General features: G+C 36.5%; 3 protein-coding genes across 5 annotated transcripts; 1 reads left to right on the top strand and 2 right to left on the bottom strand.

Moving 5' to 3' along the window:
* Window positions 1–8,283: 8,283 nt before the first annotated feature.
* LOC121770243 (protein FAR1-RELATED SEQUENCE 5-like) lies at window positions 8,284–11,187 on the bottom strand. Its single transcript, XM_042167011.1, has 5 exons — window positions 11,178–11,187; window positions 10,099–10,687; window positions 9,348–9,713; window positions 8,901–9,291; window positions 8,284–8,844 (listed from the first exon to the last, which is right to left on the bottom strand). Exons 1-5 carry the CDS (start codon window positions 11,185–11,187, stop codon window positions 8,284–8,286), a joined length of 1,917 nt encoding a protein of 638 aa, XP_042022945.1.
* Window positions 11,188–16,419: 5,232 nt separating this feature from the next.
* On the top strand, window positions 16,420–20,686 carry LOC121772324 (BTB/POZ domain-containing protein At1g63850-like). The gene is made up of 2 exons (XM_042169374.1): window positions 16,420–17,415; window positions 19,349–20,686. The coding sequence occupies exons 1-2, from the start codon at window positions 16,663–16,665 to the stop codon at window positions 20,288–20,290; spliced, it is 1,695 nt and encodes a 564-aa protein (XP_042025308.1). The 5' UTR covers window positions 16,420–16,662; the 3' UTR covers window positions 20,291–20,686.
* Window positions 20,627–22,110, bottom strand: LOC121772325 (phosphoglycerate mutase-like protein AT74). 3 transcript variants are annotated; one of them, XR_006044329.1, is made up of 5 exons: window positions 21,649–22,108; window positions 21,458–21,577; window positions 21,094–21,388; window positions 20,863–21,030; window positions 20,627–20,767 (listed from the first exon to the last, which is right to left on the bottom strand). XR_006044329.1 is itself a non-coding variant. In XM_042169377.1 (4 exons), coding segments are annotated over exons 1-4 (786 nt in total). In that variant the 5' UTR covers window positions 22,019–22,110; the 3' UTR covers window positions 20,769–21,025. The 3 variants fall into 3 exon arrangements, 2 of the variants coding, with proteins under 2 accessions (XP_042025311.1, XP_042025310.1); XM_042169377.1 differs by lacking the exon at window positions 20,627–20,767 and having other exon boundaries at window positions 20,769–21,026; window positions 21,649–22,110; XM_042169376.1 differs by lacking the exon at window positions 20,627–20,767 and having other exon boundaries at window positions 20,769–21,030.
* Between the last annotated feature and the right edge of the window lie 260 nt (window positions 22,111–22,370).

Raw genomic sequence — 22,370 nt, 5'->3', positions numbered from 1 at the left:
ATGGGTGAATGCAGATAAGTGAAAAAATAAAGCATGCATGGACTCTTCTTCGTTTCATTCATTCTTCCATCAACATGTGAGTTTTTTCACATGTTGAGTCCGGAATGTCGTGAAAACATAGTCTAATATGTATGATTTTTAATCTTGACCGCCTATTTAATCCAATCTCCTTCTTAATCTCCATCGTACATTTAAGCTGATCCAATGGACTAAATAATTTATTATAATTATCAGATTGCATGCTTTGTTAACGTGAGAAGGTTAAAATAGAGATTCTCTATTGTAGTTAGTTATGGAATGAGGTGTGATTTCCTCCGTCGAGGATTATTGCAGTTTCTCAGCAAATTTGTTCCTGATTTAGTTTAATTCTTTCTCCTTAATCCCTTGTTTTATCAGCATACTGCAAATCGACGATTAATTGGTGTTTAACAACTTTATTGTATCTAAATCTTATGCATACGGTTCCTCCCCGGTATTTCGATTATCAATGGAAGAAGGTAATACTGCAATTGTCGCCTATGTGTATTGATTTGGTTGCTGTCAATTTTTATTTGTAATTCAGTCGAATGACCCAATCTTCTTAGATCAACAAATTCGTGTTTCATGTTGGTGTGCTTCTGTATTGGTTTATTGAAACATTTTTTACGTTTAATGGTTTTGTTGTTGCTACGGTTCATTCACGCTTATAGGTTTTGTTATTTCATGTGACATAGGCTTTCAATCATTCCCCTAGGGCTGCCGATTTCTGGGCCCAGGAGTGTTGTATAATATGAGTTTCAAAACATGTACGTATGTCCGCGAATTGGAGCCATCCGTATAGTGTTTGGTTTAATATTGAATGAGTAGTTGGACGAAATTATACATTTAATGTAGAATTATGCTTATATAATGCACTCTTGTATGTTCTGTAATGTATAGTACATATCATATAATGCTACTGTAGCTTAACATGTATATTGTGTTTGTAAACAGTACGGGTTGTACCTGCATGTTCTGAGTAATTAAAGCCTGTAGTTGGTCAGAGGTTCGAATCATTAGAGTTTGCACTCGCGTTTTATGATGTGTATGCTAGGGCCGTTGGGTTTGACACGCGCAAACAAGGTGTGATGAAGGTGGATGAAGTTACAACGTGGTATTATGTCGTATGCAATAGGGAGGGCCATAAGAAGTCCATCGACGATGACCAGTTGAATGCACGTTCCGGTTTCTCATTGAAGCAACGACGCTTATTGAAGTCCATCGACAAAGGCGCTCTTCGAGACCTTCTCTGCCTTCGGAACTGTGCTCTCTTGCAAGATCGCAGTCGATCACAACGAGAACTTGAGGGGCTATTGCAGTTCGACAAGGAGGAAGCCGCGCAAAACGTACACATAATGTACATATTGTATAGTATAATGCGTAGTTTAGTTTCTGTAATGCATTATTTGTGATATGTAATGAACATTTATACTGACGCGTTTAATTTAAGTTGTGTCGTGTTTCGATGTTTGGCGCACGTTTCTTGTTTTCCCTAAGGGTTTAACAAGTTTAGGGGCTAGGGTGTAGTATGTTCTAAGTCTAAAAAACGTTGTCCAAATACACGAGCTGCAGTAATTCATCTGGGGTTGCACATAATGTATATTTTATATAGTATAATGCGTAGTTGAGATTCTATAATGCATTCTTTGTGATATGTAATGAACATTTATCCTGACCCGTTTAATTTAAGTTGTGCAGTGTGTCTTTGGTTGGAGGACGTTTCTTGTTTTCCCTAAGGGTTTGATAAGCCTAGGGGCTAGGGTGTAGTATGTTCTAAGTCTAAAAAAAGCTTTCCAAATACACGAGCTGCAGTAATTCATCTGGGGTTGCACATAATGTATATTTTGTATAGTATAATGCGTAGTTTAGGTTCTTTAATGCATTCTTTGCGATATGTAATGAACATTTATCCTGACCCGTTTAATTTAAGTTGTGCCGTGTGTCGTTGTTTGGCAAACGTTTCTTGTTTTCTCTAAGGGTTTGATAAGCCTAGGGGCTAGGGTGTAGTATGTTCTATGTCTAAAAAACGTTGTCCAAATACACGAGCTGCAGTAATTCGTCTGGGGTTGCACATAATGTATATTTTGTATAGTATAATGCGTAGTTTAGGTTCTGTAATGCATTCTTTGTGATATGTAATGAACATTTATCCTGACCCGTTTAATTTAAGTTGTGCCGTGTGTCGTTGTTTGACGAACGTTTCTTGTTTTCCCTAAGGGTTTGACAAACCTAGGGGCTAGGGTGTAGTATGTTCTAAGTCTAAAACACGTTGTCCAAATACACGAGCTGGAGTAATTCGTCTGGGTTTCCATATGCATAACGCGTAGGTATATTTTAAAACAGATATACATAATGTACATATTGTGTAGTATAATGCGTAGTTTAGTTTCTGTAATGCATTATTTGTGGTATTTAATGAACATTTATCCTTACCCGTTTAATTGAGGTTGTGCCGTGTTTCGATGTTTTACGCACGTTTCTTGTTTTCCCTAAGGGTTTAACAAGCCTAGGGGATAGGTTGTAGTATGTTCTAAGTCTAAAAAACGTTGTCCAAATACACGAGCTGTAGTAATTCATCTGGGGTTGCACATGCATAGCGCGTAGGCATTTTTTTAAAATAGATATACATAATGTACATATTATGTAGTGTAATGCGCAGTTTTAGTTTATGTAATGCATCATTTGTGATATGTAATGAACATTTATCCTGACCCATTTAATTTAAGTTGTGTCGTGTTTCGATGTTTGGCGCACGTTTCTTGTTTTCCCTAAGGGTTTAACAAGCCTAGGGGCTAGGGTCTAGTATGTACAACAGCAATCACGTGATGCATAAAACAGGATAAATAATGCATTCAAATAGCCAAATAATGTACAGAATCACTCAAGTAATGAACATACAAATATTGCATTCATTCTTAGACTCATGTACAACAGCAGTCTAATGATGCATAAAACAGGATAAATAATGCATAGAAATGGCTAAATAATGTACAAATATTGCATTCACTCTTAGACTCATATACAAGTTCCGTAAGGCTTCCTTCTGCCGTGGAGTTAAACTCTTTATACAATTCAGAAACTCTTCCGGAGTTGTACTAGTCCCGGCTCTGATAATCGTTCCCGGAATTTCTTGGCAATTCCTACTGGCAGTATATCATCGATCACCTCGTTGATGTCCAATCTTAGCTACTTTGATGTTGTACAACATATAGAATAATAACATACAATTAATTACATAATGTACAGACTGAACAAAATAATGTGGATAGTTAAACTACATTCACTTATACACCCTTGTACAGAAACATCAAAATAATGCCTAAAAACTGATACATAATGCATTTTAATAATCAAATAATGTTCAGAATAAATCAACAAATGCACCATGAATATTGCAATTACCCATTGTCACATGTCCATTTACAATCACATAACACATAAACCATGATAAATAATGCAATAACTAAATAATGTATAGATCCGGTCAAGTAATAAACATACAAATATTCCATTCACTTTTTGACACATGTACAACAACAGTCAATATAAGGAATACCAAATAGATATATATTGTACAGATAATTGCAACTAATGAACATCAAAATTACAATAAAAACTTTACCAATGTCCAACATCAGTCATAATGTATTCATATAGGTAAATACTGCAGTAATATATAGTTATAATACAAAGTTTATAACAATTAATGCACATACACATTATCCTTTTACTCTTTGAGTATATAAAACAAAAGTAAACATAATTCATGCATATAGGCAAATAATGCAATCAAATATGCACGTAATGCAGAGATTATATGATGTAATGAACAAACAAATATTCCATGTGTTGTTTGACATTATAAAACAGAAATGACCATAATGCATGTACATAGGCAAATAATGTAGTCACATCGGCAAATAATGAAGAGATTATATCAAGTAATGAACAAATAAATATTCGATCTACTCCTTGACAATATAAAACAAGATTGACATGATGCATGATACATGATATATAATGACTAAAAATAGACAAATTAATGCATAGACTCATTTAATTAATGAGCAAACAACTTTTGCATTCGTTAATTCAACAATGACCAACGACAGTTTATTGAAGGGTAGGGTTTACCTTTGAATATAATGTATTTAAATAGGCTTATAATGCATATATTATAATAAGTAATGCACATACACATATTCCATTTACTCTTCGACAATTAAAACTCCAGTTATATGATGCATGATACAAGATATTTTGATGCATATAAATACTGATATGATGTGCAGATCCATTACAGTAATGAACACACTAACATGGCATTATTGTATACAATAATGTCCAGCAACAGACAGATAGTAGCTACATATGTTAAATTAATGTACACAATTAGGAAAATAATGTACAAACTCGATTAAAACATGTGGGCATAAAAACCAAATATATCAAACACAGAAGCAGAGCAACAGTCCAGGTATTCAAAATGCAAATGAAAACAGGAGCTCACCATCTTTCTGCGATTGTTGCGAATTTGACGGACGTCCTCTTTTAGATATTTTGAAAACTGCACAAGACACCAAACAAATAAAGCCCTATAAAATTTCATCAACAAATTTGTGCGGGTGATGGTAATCCGGTGAGTCGTGGTGTGGGTGATGTGTTACGTGCGAAAATTAGGGAAAAGGCTTGATGAAACTCGTTCAGTAATCCATTAAAATAACATTCGACTAAACCTAAATCCTCTGATGAATCTTGTGCAAAACCGGAACGGTTGTTGGACCCTAAATCAGACACCGACTGCAGTTCCGAGTAATCGGAGCAACCTTGCGAAGGGGCGGCTAGGGTTTTGAAATTGGGGAGACGAATTGGTAGAGAGATTGTGAGTTAATAGGGTGGGTGATGAATGATGTGTAGACTAGATGGAAGGGCGTGGGTATATCACGCTAAAATTTCGCAATTGCTGTTTTCGGAGGTTTTTGAGTGTATAAATTTACTACTTCACCCTCATGATGCACGAAAACCACCAAATAATGAACTACGGGATCATTATCTATGCATGTCATCTGGATCGTCCATCCTCCAGATCCAACACTACAAATTGAGAAGGAACTTAAATCTAAGGGGAGAAAATGAGTTTAACACTACCCACTACCCTATATATAGGGTAGTGTTAAACTCATTTTCTCCCCTTAAATTTAAGTTTCTTCGCAATCTCGGTCGTTGGATCAGGAGGATGGACGTTCCAGATTAATAGCATATTTATCATCCCGCGCTTCATTATTTGACCAATTTGGTGCATCATGGGGGTGATTTAGTCAATTTGTGTAATCAAAACGTCTGAAAACGAATTGGGCGAAAATTTAGCGGGATCTTCCACCACTTTCATCACACGCATTGACTCACATCTATCATCACACGCATTTAATCACAATCCCGCTCCAGATTCTCTCTCAACAAGAGTCTTCTCATTTTCCAAATCTGGTAAAAACCCTAGCCGCCGCCCACTCAAAATCGCGACGATTTCTTGGAGATTCACCGCTGGTTCCCTTGATTTTCAATATCCCTTCCCGGTTTGAACAAGATTTCAGTGCATTACAACAGCAGGTATGGTTTGGTCGTTTTTTTTATCGATTTTCAACAAGCGTCGACCGAAATAAATCGCCCACGCCAAGATTCAACCGATTACCATCAAATCCTAGACTATTTGTTGTTAAAATCTTGTAGTTTTTTGATTGTTTGCTGTTACTCGCAGATTTAATAATGACTAAAAAAGGTAGACCTACTAACTCACAACAAACACAGAATAAGGGTGAGTTTCTGTTCGATTAGTTGCTCTGTTTTTCTGCTTCACATATTTTAATTTTGATCCTACATGATTTAGTCGATTTTGTACATTATTTTAATGATTGTGTGCATTAATATACTTGATGTTTCCATTGTTTGTATGTCAGTGGACATTAGTGTCACAAAATATGTTGTAGTAGTGAATCATTACGCTTTTGGATCTGCACATCATTTGATTGTTTTATGCATAAAAATATCCTATATTATGCATCATTTAAATGGTGTTTTTAATTGTAAAAAAGTACCGGTAATATATGTGGGAGTGCATTATTTGTTAATACATATGCATTATCTGTCTGTCTAAATTCATTATATGCATCGTTAGATGAATTCTATATCTGCTGGTGGTGGTCACTGAGAATAGTGGATCCAGAAGTATATTTGTCATTAAAAAAATAAGTTTGTTGGTTAAGTATATATCTTGTATGATTCATCGTGGTTGTGTTATAAGTGCATTATTTGATTATGTGATTGCATTATTTGGATGGTTAAGTTGTTACATATATATATATATATATATATATATATATATATATATATATATCTTGTATGATGCATCATGCTTGTGTTATGATTGCATTATTTCACTATGTGATTGCATTATTTGCTTATGTGATTGCATTATTTGAAAATGTGATTGCATTATGTTGGATCCTGTTTTAAATTGTCAAACATTAACTGGAATATGTGTTAGTAAATTACACTATATAGTCTGTGCATTATGTGTTCATGGTGAAGCATTATTTTATTTTACGCATGAATTAATGTTCGTTTGGCAGATTTGTTTCTACTATATATCTCTGTTTGTTATTCTATATAGTGCACGTTTCATGATGCAAGTTGGTGCTGCTCGACAGGGACAAAGCAGTTGCGGAGGAACATAGAAGATGCAGTGGATGATCTACTGCCGGTTGGAATAGCCCAGAAATTCCGCGAACGAATTACGGAAGCTTCAACCAGCTCTGCCTAAAATGACTGTGATGACAAGAAGAACAAAGCCTGGAGGGAGGACTATTTATACTGTCGTCGAACACCTGCAGAGGGAGGACTATTTGTAGCCATGCCTTGGAGGAACAGTAACGTCATTGATGAGGCAGGGATCTATGTGATGCGGCACATGGAAACCTATTTTGGAGAAAGGGAAAAGGACTGGGAATGTGGCCTCAGTGCGAGTGGAACTAAAAGCGTGGAGATGTTCCGCATCAAGTATGCAAGGACCCTCCTGACATGTATTTCCAACATAAGAGGTGGTGACAACCAGAAGAAGGCGACGCGTTTTTGGAAAGAGAAGCCGAAAAATTTCAACTTTGAGAATTGGGTCGACCTATACGGTCTTGAGTGAGGTGTGGTATGCATTATACAACTGTTGGTGGGAGAAGCAATGGCATCGTTTAAGCAAACTTTTGAATTTTATCGTTATCTTCTTTTTTGTAAAGTACAGTTCTTCGAACGTCTATTAGTATGGATTTTGGGACACAAAGGCCTGTGCCAGTGTTATGTGTTTTTATATCTTGTACAAAATATCAAGACATCACTACATAATAATATCAAATAAGTTCATATTAATGCATTCACAGTAGTAAAATTTTTTTAAGATGAACAATAATTGGAATATAATACACCTAAGTTACAAGATGATTTTCTTGGTAACTAACAACCAAACAATCCACATATAAGGAATGTATCGACGTCAAAGAGAACCAAGCATCATGAATAACATTCTGCATTCCTCACGAAATATTCAGTTGTATCATTATATGTGTTACTATGTGCATTATTTTCCATTTATCATGCATTATATTCAGCTGTATCATTATATTGTGTGCATTATTTGGTTTGATATTTACATTTTAGGTACTTTTTAATGCATTATGTTTTTCCATAACGGGTCTTCTGTACTCGGTGCTGAATATAAGTACTTATCATATGCATTATTATGTTATTTTAGTTCATCATGTGTTTAAAATTACAACATTATTTGGAACCAGAAATACATTTGTTGGTGCTGGGGCAAAGATGAAATTGGTAACCAATTTTCCATTTATCATTCATTATATTGTGTGCATTATTTGGTTTGATATTTACATTAGAGGGACTTTTTAATGCATTATGTTTTTTTTCATAACGGGTCTTCTGTACTTGGTGCTGAATATAAGTACTTATCATATGCATTATTATGTTATTTTAGTTCATCATGTGTTTAAAATTACAGCATTATTTGGAACCATAAATACATTTGTAGGTACTTGGCCAAGATGAAATTGCAGAGGGCTAATGTGCACAGTGTCTTTCAATAAAATTGTAATTCCCGAGTTTAGTTAATTCTGATGCAACAAAGACATGTCACAAACGAAAAGAATAAGATAATATAGAGTCATAGAAGAAAAATAAGCCGGCTACATAAATCCATAAATTACATCACATCGTACTCTTGCCCTTCCCCAACTCTTTCTCCATCTCCATCTCTTTAAGTCTAGGACAATTTCTGGAGTCATGGTGGCCCATCTCATCGCAAGCCTTACACCGTCTTTGAGGCCGACTAGCATCCTTTAGAGCCTTTTCCCTTTTCGAAATCAGTCGGCTCTTTGAGCTGCTAGCATGCCCCTTGGTCTTGACCACATATGGAGGATGAACCTCCACAACTTCAGGCCACACCATGCCATAGAACTCTTCAATCATTCGCCTTTTTTCAATTGCTGATGTTGTCGGATTCCCAGCTTGCAGAGATTTACCAAGTTCTTCAACGCCGCCTACAAATGCCCGTAGCAAATCAATGTCTTCCTCAAACCGCCGGAGGAAACCATAGAACATAGAAATGCCTTGCTTTGACACTGCTTGCCTATCGTCAACAACAGATCTGGTAGGAATGTCATCATGAATATCCCCATGGACCGCCTTGGCTAGCGGAGTCTTCATCCATCTACTTTGGCAGTATTTTTCTGGTATTTTCCTGAAATATGTCTGCACAAATATCCATGCCTACCAAATAGTTTGCATTCGCAATAATATGACTCAGCACTCCTATCATGAGTCACCAAATACGATTTGCGATTGCTATCCCCAAGCTTGTAGGTGTCAACAAATTCAGTCGAAGAAAATCCTAGCACGCGACATCTATCATTACCCTCAACGATTTCTTCCTGTATTTTCCTGAACATCGTATCCGTGTAAAGCGTCGAAGCATGTTTCTCAAACGGCAATGTAGTCGCCAAAATGGGCAAAGCAGTGGCATCGTGGTAGTCTAACGCCGTCCTACTGTTACGCTGAAACTCAACAGCATGGTTGAAATTCGTGTAGAACTCGGCTATGTTCGCACGTGGCTTCAGAAATCTTTTGTAGAAACTGTTCTCCGATTCGGAAATGGATGTTGTCCTAATCATCGAACCCAGTGGAAAATCTCTAAAATACGCCGGTGTCCAGAAATGCCTGTGTTCGTACAATGAGTTAAACCAGTCAAAGTCTTCCAACCCATGACTTTCCACCACTCTTTTCCACTCCTCTTCAAATTCGTCAGGCTCAAGCAGATCAGACCAAACGCATGCACTGATTCCTTCTTGAAAGCTTCATCCCTGAGCAACCTATTTGGGATCTTGGTGGACAACTTGTGCATTATGTGCCACATACAACATCGGTGACGCATGCCAACCAGAACCTCTTCGAGGGCTGATCTCATTCCATTGTCTTGATCTGTCACGATCATCTTTGGTGCTATGCCCATGCATTCAACAAAACGTCTAAACAACCATCCGAACGCCCCTGTTTTCTCATTGCATAACAAGCCAGCCGCAAAGGTTACAGGGCTTCCATGATTGTCCTTTCCCGTGAAAGGACAGAATATCATGCAATACCTACATAAACAATCGTTTGCGTGTCATCCAATTAATCCAACGAAAACATAATGAATCAATAACGGAATCATAATGTACGAATATGTACTTTTAATGCACTTGATATAATTAACAAATAACAGAAAATCTAATCTGCATAATGCAACTGTTATACTAATATAATGAATGCAAACGTATTTATAATGCACTTACTATAGCAGAACCATATATACCTGTTTGTGTTATAGGTGGTGTCAAAGGCTACAATGTCACCGAACATATGGTAATTCCTTCTCATTAAGCCGTCACACCAAAACAACGCAACCAACTGGTTGTTTTCATTAACCTCATAATGATATGTGTACGACTCAGACATCTCTTTCTTTTTCGCCATGTCGTCCAATACCATTTGCACATCGAACCATGCGCATATGCTTTAATGTCGCGTGACGCATTCCTGATGTCACCGACCGTACAACCAACGATGTCAAAGCCACCGAGAGTTTCTTTCAATACCTTAAATGTCAATGTGGGTCCAATATTCGCTTTTGAACAATCAAGTATGAATTTCTGGTGGACGTCATCCAAATGACGGTTCACAGTCATAAACTGCTGTTGCTCGGACTCAACCATCTCATGGTTATGAACCTCGTTGAAATCATGTACCATATAACCTGGATGTCCATTATCAGAGAAATACTTGAAGGAAATACTAGCTTTACAGCCACATCTCTTCGATAAGCGTCGGCGCTTCATTGAGAAACCGGAACGTGCATTCAACTGGTCATCGTCGATGGACTTCTTATGGCCCTCCCTATTGCATACGACGTAATACCACGTTGTAACTTCGTCCACCTTCCTCACACCTTGTTTGCGCGTGTCAAACCCAACGGCCCTAGCATACACATCATAAAACGCGATTGCAAACTCTAATGATTGGAACCTCTGACCAACAACAGGCTTTAATTGATCAGAACAGGCAGGCACAACCCTAACTGCGTGTGAACACGAAACAGTATGACATTTGGTAGGTTAAGCAAAAGATGCATTATAAGAGATATATGCTACATTACCGCACAAAATGAATACATTTTATAGTAATAATGATACATTGCATGTATAATTTTGTCCAATTACTACGTCAACATTAACACAAACACTATAGGGATGGCTGTAATTCATGGAAATAAATACATGTTTTCAATCTAATAGAATATAACACTACTATTGCCTGTAGTCAAATACTACTATTACTATCGGCTTCCCTGGGGTAATTATTGAAGGACGATGTCACCTAGTATTCTGAATGCACCATTGCCACCACATACTCGTGACCGGTCCATCATATTTCGATAAAACAGTAAAAGGCACGCCAACATCAAACACAAATTTCATGATCTACTAACATCGGGTAGTGCGACTGGACTTCGATAAGAAAAGTAAAACACCAAAAACAATAAACATGGAGAAATTTTTTTGACTTACCTTCTTCCATTGGCAACCGAACAAACTTGAAAAATGAAAATCTGTGTGCGATTGAATGTGAGAAAGGACGATTTCACAAAGTACCGTCGACTCAAAAAAATAAACCAGCAAAAATGGAGACTAGATTGGGCGAAAATCTGAGGGGAATAATTTGACAAATTGCAAAAATCGTGAAATGAGAAAATCATGGGACATACCATAACCAACTCCATTTGTTATTTCCTATTGTGCCCTTTACACGGTTAACATGATTTAAATTTTAATGTTTCAGCTTAATATGTGAACCGCTAGATCAGTGCAAATCGACGGTGGAGATTAAGAAGGATAAAGGATTTATTAGGTGAAAAGGATTTGAATACAATTCTATATATATATATATATATATAGGGAGATGATCAAAATAAGTATGTGTTTAAATCCAGAAATGCAGACCAAATCTCAGCCCTAGGATTAGATGATCTAATGGTCAATAATTAACCAAAAACACGGAAGGTCATAATTAAGCAATTTTAGGTCGTATTATAATATTTGGATTTAATGTCATACTAAGATCGTTTTAGGTCATGCTTTGTTAGCATGACTTACAAATTACCTAATTATGACCTAAAAGTGCCCTAATTATGATATTGTTCTGCGTTTCTGTATTTAAATCCAGTTTTGCATAGATCAAAACCCTATATATATATATATATATATATATATATATATATATATATATATATATATATATATATATATATATATATGTATATGTTGTATGCATGTGTATTGTATGTATAAAGATATTCCTACTGTATTAAGTGAAGCGCCTTTGATCTCACATGAATAACATAAAGGCATGCATCATGGATCTCTAATGATACAATCATAGCATAATTAATATGAGGTATGTATTTTATGTCTCCTGCCTATATTTATATGATATAATCTGAAGTGATGATTTGGAGATAAATACAAAAGAAATCAATATGAAATAAATTAGCAATGAGACCATTCAAAGAAGATGTAAGAAGATACTCTTGGTCAAGATTACCTTTTATGCTAAACAAATGTATATATGATGATTTTATTATCATGATCGCATTAGATTATTCAACAATATCTTGGTTTTATAACAAATTAAACTTTTCCCACAGGCAAAAGATAAACAAAAGGGGGAAATGGCATAAGCTAGTCCATTCTAAGAAGAAAGAGACTGGGAAAAAATTAAAGGAAAGCAAGAATAAAAAGGAGTAGCAAATAATTGTTGAGTAGCAATCATGGTGTGCAAGAACCAAAAGAGAGAAAAGTAATGTGGATAGCAAATATCCTGATGGCATCTATTTTTAATTTCCACCAATTATACCTTTTTAGACTAATTGATATATTTATTCTTAAGAAAATTATATCTTATTTCTCCATTATTATTTTTGCAATGATACATGCCAAGTGTAGAACATAAAACCATATAGACAAAGCTGGATTTCGAATACGAATTCATTGTCATGCCGAGGATCTACTTGTCTATACCAATCATTCTTTTTTTGGAAGGTTTCAATTATATTATGGCATATGTAGATTGTAAATGTGTTAGGGCAGTAAAATTGGATTACATAAGCTCAACGGGGAGAAAAAGTGACGATTATTGATGGACGGACTAAATCATGCGTTTAGATACTAATTAATTGGAAGTTAGTATAGTGTGTCTATCTATACGAAATGCATGACACACTCAGGCCCGGTCCTGAGTTTTTATTGGCCCGGGGCGGAACTAAAAGAGGGGCCCCATAATAATACTATAAACTAATAGTAACAATAACAACAGTAGTAATAAAACACTTCAATACATCCAAGACAATATTTATAGCATACAATTTATATTATTACCTTAAAAGTTTCTTCTAGTAGCATGTATATACTCATGTATGTATTTGGATTTTGGAGGCCCCAACGTTTTGGGGGCCCGGGGCGGGGGCACTGCTCGACCCCCCAGGGCCGGGCCTGGACACACTCTTCCTATGTGACCAAAATTTATTGAAAACTGAGTAATAATATGAACTGAGAAGTTAGTATAGCGTGTCTATCTATATGAAATGCATGACACACTCTTCAACAGTGACCAAAATTTATTGAAAACTGAGTAATAATATGAATTAATATCTCATAAAACGTGAAAAAAAATTATTTAAACTTAAAATGAATCCTACTTTGAAAAAAATTCAAAACCTTGAAACAAATAAAACAAAATACTAATTACTTAAATATTAAGGTCTAAATCGAGAAATTTTGGGGTCATAAGATAGAAATCATCAAAGAAGAACCATTTTAGATCATTCCTTTAATGCAAAAAAAGGAGATACATTACGACAATATCATTCATCTCATCGTTCTGCTTTCGAAAACATTTCATAATAGTGATTTCGAGCTTAAAAGTTACACTTTTTTATATTGGCAATGAACAATTTTAATTTAATCTTCAGTCGTTAAATATACATCATTTATTTTAATCTTAAACATTAACCACTATACCATTAACCCAACATGCAAAAAAATATACACCATCTACTCATTTCATATGGAGGCCTAGGTCATGGGTTCCTAATGGTAACTATTTGTTGTCAATGTATATCTTGCATTTTCTAATTAAACTATATATATGGCAGATGTACACAATCTATTAATAAAATAAAATATAAAATGAGATACGATACAAAACAAAGATTTTCACATGGAGGGCCATAAGACAAAGCAAATGTGGAGACAATAGATAGTAGCAAAGTATGAAATAAATCTAAGAAGATTGGGGAATAAAGGGATTGGAGAGAAAACAACAGGTGTGGCAATTGCAAACAAACCTAGTGGCTCATCATTTTCCCCAATCTTGGCACTATTTGCATCTCTATTGACATTGCCATCAAAGCTTTAATTGGAACTTTCACTACATTTAATACTCATACAATCAAATTAGAAAGTTAAAAAAAAATCAAATTAGAAAGTTAAAAAAAAAATCAAATTAGAAAGTTACAAATTAATACAATAAATAATTAGATGCTCCCCCCGTTATGATTTCTACATACAATATTTTACTTACATCCATATAGTTACACAAAAGATTTGTACAAATTATTACTATTATTTGGTACTCCATATTTCTGAACTTCATCTATCATTAGGAGCAAAACGAACTACAGACTAATATTTGCAATACCTAATATAATAAATAAATTATTATAGTCTATTTTGATGGAAAATGATTTGATCTCAATAAATGAACGAATTAACTATTGAAGTATCATGATTTCGTTTTAAATTTTATACACAAGATGATTTGAAGCTCTAATTTAACGATAAGAGGATAAATATTTTACTAATTGAGTTGCTTATGTACTTCTTATATAAATTGCTCATTTGATATGCACACAACTATTATATGCTACTATTGTTTTTATAATTTGGTTAGTTGTAGTAAGTCTGTTAATGAAAGAAATTGGAAATATTAAGAAAAGCACGTGAAAGTGAAATGTGGGTAGAGAGTGGATGTATGTGAGACCATGCCAAAGACATTGGGGCCTATCTAGTTTTTTGTTTTCGTTTGGTTTCAATCATTTTGCCTTTTTATCTGCTTTATTCTTAATGGTGGGGTTTACTGTAAATAACAGAACTTCTTATTTTCAACATCCTTTTCTGCACGTTGACACACTCATCACCCACATTACTCATACATACCAATCACAATCTAAATCTAAATCTAAATCCAAATCCACCTCAATGAATCAATTAAAATGTGTAAGGTGATGGACGGCGGATCAATATGTATGTATACAATCAATCAACAAATATTGGAGATAAATAAACCACTTTTACTGTCAAATATTAATACTACTATATTAAAATATTCCTTCAATCCTCACAATAAAACTCATATTTCACTTTTATCATTAATTAATGGTTAGTAAGTTCTACATTCCAATAAATCAATTCACTCACATTTTATTATAAAACTAATATAAAAAATGGATCTCATATTCCACTAAGTTTTCCAACACAATATTCTTTACATTTCTTAAAACTCGTGCCCGCATAAAATGTGACTTCTGTTGTGGGACGGACGGAGTATGAGTTTTTACAACCTACATTGACACGATGGTTTAGAATCTCGTCTCTTAAGTCTGATAAGGGGTTTAATCCAGGGTCTCACACAGAAAATTGTTATCATAGGGCTATATATTCTAAAGTTTGTATGAGATAATAATTTTCTTATATTTTGTTTTTTATAGACACTTTCAGACATTAATTTACATAAAATACAAACAAAATCATAATATTATATAACTAAAAAAATAAAATATAAAATGTAGTTTAAAGGGCATAAGCTCCTCCTTGAGCATATGTGTGTCCGCTAATGGTTCGATCCATGTCCATATACATGGAGTGTCTACTTCTTGTATGGCAATATCAGTTTTTAGTTATGTAATTACATTATCCGCTTTCAGTAGGTAGTCTCTTGTCATTTTATTTCACTCATTAAAATTAATTCACTTCTATTCTTGAAAAAAATTTCATTACACATTGCAATACTAATAATGTGGATCTCATTTTTAACTAATAGGAGTATTATTTTTTTTTTCTTTTTATTTTTCATGTTTTACCAATTCACACTAAAATTTGCATTTTTATTTTTAGTGGCGGAAGGAAGGAGTAATACAAATTTATTAGTATTATTATAATAGGTGAAGAATAATAGTATAAATATATAACTGAAACTAGAGGACTAAGAATTTGAGATTGATATAAACTTATTGATACAAAAATGATTGCAGGTAAAGAAGGCATGATTTAAGGTGGATTTATCTAGTTTGATTGATCGAATAGTTCGTGGACCAACCAACTCGGAACCGATTGGTGTGGGGTATATATTTATACATTCATGTAATGAAATGAGATTTGGTTGTGTGTGTTTAATACAGTACTCCATTTGGATTTCATTTTTGTTTGGATATTCATATGACCTTACTCGATTGGAATCAAACATCCAATCCAAAATTCAAAGTTGGCGCAAATAAGCCCAGTTGCTTAAGTGTTTGTGGGCTATCACTATTCTCTAATCATGCGACCTACTATTTTCTAATGTCTTTATTTCAATATCACAAATGTACAAGGAGTAAGTTGTGATCAATTTTAAATTAAATGATTTAATAGAAATGTAATATTGTCAAAGCAAATGAAGCCTAGTCTAAAACAAATTACACATTTGAAACTGAATACTACTAATATCCTGCACTGCAATAAAAATTCAAAAAAGAAGAATCCCCAGGCCAGGCCAGGCCAGGCCAGGCCATAATTGATAAATCCACTTTGTTTTTCAGTGAAAAATAACATTCGATGGCGTAATCCAATCCCAGGCATTGAAGCAATCGCCATCTGAATTTCCTACGCTGTTGCCAATGCTGCTGTGCTACCAGACAAAATTTTACCCCCAAATTTACTCCAATAAACACACATTAATATGGCAGCCACCACCACTCACCTCAACTCCCACTCCCAAATCCTCAAGTTCAAACGCCGCCGCTGCCGCTGCCGCGAGACCACCACCGACCCTCACATTGCCACCTCCCCCGACCCCAATCCGCCTCAGATCCGCCCCGCGATGGGACCCTACGGCGCCGGCGACGGCTTCCCCTCATCCCTCAGCAAATTCAACTCCGCGCTCACCGCCGGCCTCCTCAACCCAATGTCTCCGCCTCCGCCTCCGCCGCCGCAGGATAAAACCCGTTCGAGTCCGACGCTTTTCGAGATGATGGCGAATGAGCCGGACAGCCTGCCTAGGGCGCCGCCTACCGCCTTCGAGAACGGCGCCGCTGCGGTTAAAAATCAGCAGGGCGCGAGGCTCGTTGCGAATGTGGATAAGCAGGCGCTGATGCAGCAGCGGCTGCTGGATCTACTGGCGTCGAGGAGCCCTGGGAATCAGTTCAATGACGCGGCCTCGAGCGATGTGATGCTCACTTTGAGCTCCAAGGACGGTGTGAGTGTCTCGATTAGGGTTCACAGGCAGATCCTTGTGGTTCACAGTCGTTTTTTCGCGTTAAAGTTGAATGAGAGCTGGGTTAAGCAGCAGGGGAGCTGGGTTCCGTACAATGTGGAGATTGCCGATTGTGATGATATTGAGGTTTACATTGAGACTCTGAGGCTTATGTATTCTAAAGACTTGAGGAGGAAGTTGATGAAGGAGGATGTGCAGCGGGTGCTCGGTATACTTAGGGTAATCTCGCAATGCACATCAATTATCTTGATTTTTACTCTGTGCATAACTGTTTTTACCTAATTTGTGTGTGTTTGTTTATATTCAAGAGCTGCAAATGTAGAAAATGTGTTAGGTGTGTAGGAGGTGAAGTAATGTTGTCGTTGGTTAGTTAATTAAGATGACAGGATGAGCATGTAAAAACATAGGGCTAGATCTTTATCCTGTCCAATCTTAATGATGCATGAATGACAATGTGGCTTATTGGTATTGTAAATTGTGACAAATTAGAGGGGTATACATCTGGATTGTGTTCGTTATGCCTTTCTCAAGCATTCAATTTTGAATAGGGTTGTGGAATATGTAATTGGCATATTGACCAGGAGAGGCTTAGAGGCAGCTAAGAAAGGACTTCTTATAGCCTTTGATATACTACCCTCACAAACTACGGAACAGAAGACATACTCATTTTATGTGCTAATGGCCCTTAGCTGAGGATTTACAAATGACAGGGATCCTTGTAAGGATTTTAAAGATGGACCGACCTACTACTATGATCACAACATACCTTCTTGTTTTACGACATGTGATAAATGAGAATATACACTTCTGCTGGTACATGTGTCTGATCAACATACTCCAACAAAATATGCTAAGAGATCACAAACTTTTGGAAAGCTTTAAAGCTTCAACTGACTAGCAAAGATACCCAAGACTTGATCTGAACATTCTTCTCATGTCTGTACTATAAAATGATCACTTGTGCCATATTACTTGCAAGCTACATATTAAGTATGCATCCAACTGGTAGAAAATATATCCCCCGCCTTCTTTTTATATTATGATATGGTTATTGCGAATAATAGATAATTGATTCCATGATGGCATGAAAGGATTTGAACCTCCAAATGGCAGGACCAAAACCTGTTACGTTACCTTACCACTTGGCCACGGCCCATTTCAGTTTCTGATTGACACTAACAAACCAAAATATTTTTATTGCCAGCCCAAATAAATATCTAGAAAGGTTCCATATCTATGGAATATAGACTTTCCATATGTATAGAATAATTGAATGGACTGGTATTCAAATTTTGATACACATTTCAACTAAATACGACTAACTTGCATGAGTATCTTCTTTGTTTAGTCCTCTAAATAAATAATATATCTGATTAATTGCACACCATCTTAATCCAGAAATGTCTGAATTGTGATTGTAAGTATATGGGGATCCTTTGGCTAGTAATTTATCAATATCATCTTCTCATTGAATTCATCCTATTATGTTAGAATATTGTTAAAAGTAATACCTATGCATATGCTTACATTTATTATCTTGACTTATCAAATATGGGGAAATATTTTTATTGGTAATATGGTCTGTACCAGCTGCCAACCTACCTAAGTAACTTTAGTCAACTAAAGTCATAGTTACCTAATTTACTTGTACCCCTTTGTACTGTTTTCTGGACGGGCTTCCCGATGAAAAGATAGCTGTCACAAAATCTGGCCCTTAGAGAAATGAGAAAAGAAAGGCAGAGTATGGTTTGCTCCATCTTTAAACTGGCGTCAGGGCGTGGCTTAGCTTGGCTTGGCTTTTACACTTAATATTTCATCGGGCTTATGTAATATGATTTGTGCTATTGACTGTTTAATTTCTTAGAACAAGATGCATACATGCTTTTTGTATATATAATACCACCCAATGAACCCCGAGTCAGAATTCTATTCTTCAAAAGTACTTCATTTTGCTTCTGGGATGATCATGTGAACACATACATATTTTAGCTGTTCACAGTATGTAAGAGAATAATATTTCCATATGTGCCTCTCCTCAATGATATGAATATATTCTATCAATCAATTCAAAGCATTTTTGGTCGCTGGATCTTTGTGCTTTTACAGTGCTAACAACTACGTGAACTTTAATTTTTCTGTCGGTCTCATATAGGTGTCAGTGGCAATTGGGTTTGATGCTGGTGTACTATCATGCTTGGAATACTTAGAAGCTGCTCCATGGGCTGAAGACGAAGAGGAGAAGGTGGCCTCCCTGTTATCAGAGCTTCGACTTGAAGGGGTTGGAGCTGGGGAAGTTTTGAAAAGAGTTTCTTTAGATGCTGCAGCAGGGCTCGACGACGGAAAGAATAGCGAAGAAGTGCTTCTCAAACTGTTGCAGGTAGTTCTCGAAGGGAAAGATGAGAAAGCTAGGAGAGAGATGAAAGATTTGGTGACCAAATTGCTGCGCGAAAATTCATCACAGAAAGATTTGAGGAAGGAGTCTATGTACTTTGCTTTTGACGAGTGCTTGAAATTACTTTCTCGTCACTTCTTACAGGCAGCACATGGGGACATGCAAGATATAGGTCAGATAGCGAGGCAGGCGGATAATTTGCATTGGCTGCTCGACATTATGATTGATAGACAGATTACTGAAAACTTCCTTATAACATGGGCCTCACAGTCTGAATTATCCGAGGCACATCCCAAAGTGCCTCCGATACACAGATATGAAGTCAGCAGAGTTACGGCCAGGCTGTTTGTGGGAATCGGAAAGAGAGAGCTGTTGGCCAGCAAAGAGTCCAGGTGCATGCTTTTAAAGACTTGGTTGGTACCCTTTTATGAGGATTTTAGATGGATGGGGAGGGCATCTAGGGGTCTTGATCGGCATTCAATTGAGGATGGTCTTAGCAACACCATATCAACCTTGCCAATGGCCTTACAGCAGGAAATTTTTGTTTCGTGGTTCAACAGATTTCTGAATGGAGCTGATGATTGTCCAAATATCCAGAGGGGATTCGAAGTTTGGTGGAGGAGGGCGTTTGTGAGACGAAAGGGCGAGGATGAGAGACCTCACCAAATGCGAATTATATCCGACACAATGGAGAACTCGTGAATTCGGGCATATCTCAACTTTTATTCACTATCAATCTTCATTTTCAAACTAGTTGAGAAATCAAATGCATATCTGGCTGGGTTCTCAAAGATGCGGATTGGTGTTAACACATTCGCCTATTGAACTGTTGCCACCCTTTGATCTTTGGTTGAGGTCTCGAGTGAAGAAAGAGATTGCAGACTAAGGCAATGAAGTGGAGTTGGATATATCCAAATATCAGTTGCTGGTTGGAATGATTTTTCCTTTTTTTTTTTTTTTCTTTTTGGCTTTGTATTTTATTTTCTTGATTTGTTAATAAAGTGACATGGTTAGGACGAAGCAGGGATGAAGTGTGGATTGATTTAAACATATGTTGTTTCCATATCATGTAAGTGTGTGATCCATTGTGAAATACTACTATCTAGGCCTCCTCTTTCTCTCTCTCTTTCTTTTCTTCTGCATACTTTGATCTTTCACCTCCATGATTTTTACAACATTCTGCAATACCAAAACAAACTTATATCTTCATCTAACATTATACCTCTACAAATGTCACATGGTTAGGACCAAACAATGATCAAGTTATGCTATACCTAGGCTTCCTTTTGCTTCTTTCCTTCTTTACACTACATCTTCTCTAGTGATCTTTCGCCTCCATGGTTCAACCAGGGCTTTCTTGACGGTCGTCCAAGTGAGTGAAGTAGCTAGGCCCAGTCATGGTGCAGTCATAGTTTAGCTCACCAGGCTTGGCATGACTCTGCCTACATATTGGAAACAATCACATTAGCATATGTTCATTTGGAAGTAAGCATGTCATATTTTACCATTCTTGGTCAATCAGCATTTCTTGTGTTAGTCCAAACTTTTGCAGCTCCTCTCTAGAATGGTGCATTAACAAGGAGTACCTCCCTCCATAACCTCTTTCCATCACAAGAAACTTGCCATTGCCAAAATTATGCAGCCCCTGGAACTGCTCGACCGTCCACTTGTACCATCTCATCAAGAAAACGCGCAACGTCAGTCCATGTGACACTATCACTATGTTCATATCCGGGCTCTGCTCCCCCGGTGGCTGAAACCTCCCCACGTCAATATCGCTTTTCAGCGTTTCCCTGAACCCTGATTCACTTCCACTAATGCCATTATCTGAATTTATAAATGAGACACAAACTTCATTCACATCCTTACCTGTGATTCTGTCATAAACATCTGCAGCTGATTCACCATTTGGAAACCTGTAGAAGAATCTCCCATACTGTTTCCTAGCAGCCTTTTCAATCTTCATCTGCTCTTGATCTTGGAAATTCCCTTCAAACACAAACCATACAATTAAATAGAAGCACAATCTCAATATAAGCAAACAAATAATGAATGAATACCAAAATCCTGCTCTCTCAATCTTGGCTCTTCTCTAACACCAGCAATTCTTGATCTTTCAAAAGCCTTAGCCAAATTCCGAAGGGTCTCGAGAGACCTTTTATAAGGAGAGACGTAGAAGTAGGCTTTCCAGTCATGAGCTCCATCTCTCTCTATCATCTTTCTAATCTCTCTACCACACTCCTCTGCCTCGGCTATCCCTTGCTCCGTCAGCATCACCTTCGGGTCAGCCACTCGTGTGTACACGCACTCATCCACGTTGCCTTGGCTCTGCCCGTGCCGGACCAGGATTATCCTGCGTGGCCGCGGAGGCTTCGCCTTCTCATGGCTGCATATTATGGCACAAGTGTTGCAGGGGACTCGACCAGCCATTTTTCATCACCTATATTTGGACCTTCCTAGTTTGGGAATAGGATAGATTGATTCTGATATTTCATAATATTGGACCTTTTGTTGCAAAATAATACTATTGGAAAACCATATAATTATTTATAACAATTGTTGTACATGACCAACTAACAACACTTTTAAGTATATATACTAATTGAGATGTCATAAATATTTCATGTATAAAAGTAGTAGTAATTAATGTCGATGCCATTTAGAAATATGATGTAAATCAAGATTGTTTTATCGATGATCCGAGGCATTTTATGGTGTTGCATGACTTTAACCGATGAAATTAAGAAAAAATATGAAAAAAGAAATACTACTATGTATTAGT

This window comes from Salvia splendens, chromosome 16 (assembly GCF_004379255.2).
Source record: "Salvia splendens isolate huo1 chromosome 16, SspV2, whole genome shotgun sequence".
Lineage (NCBI taxonomy): Eukaryota > Viridiplantae > Streptophyta > Magnoliopsida > Lamiales > Lamiaceae > Salvia > Salvia splendens.
This window is presented reverse-complemented; position numbering and strand designations above follow the sequence as displayed.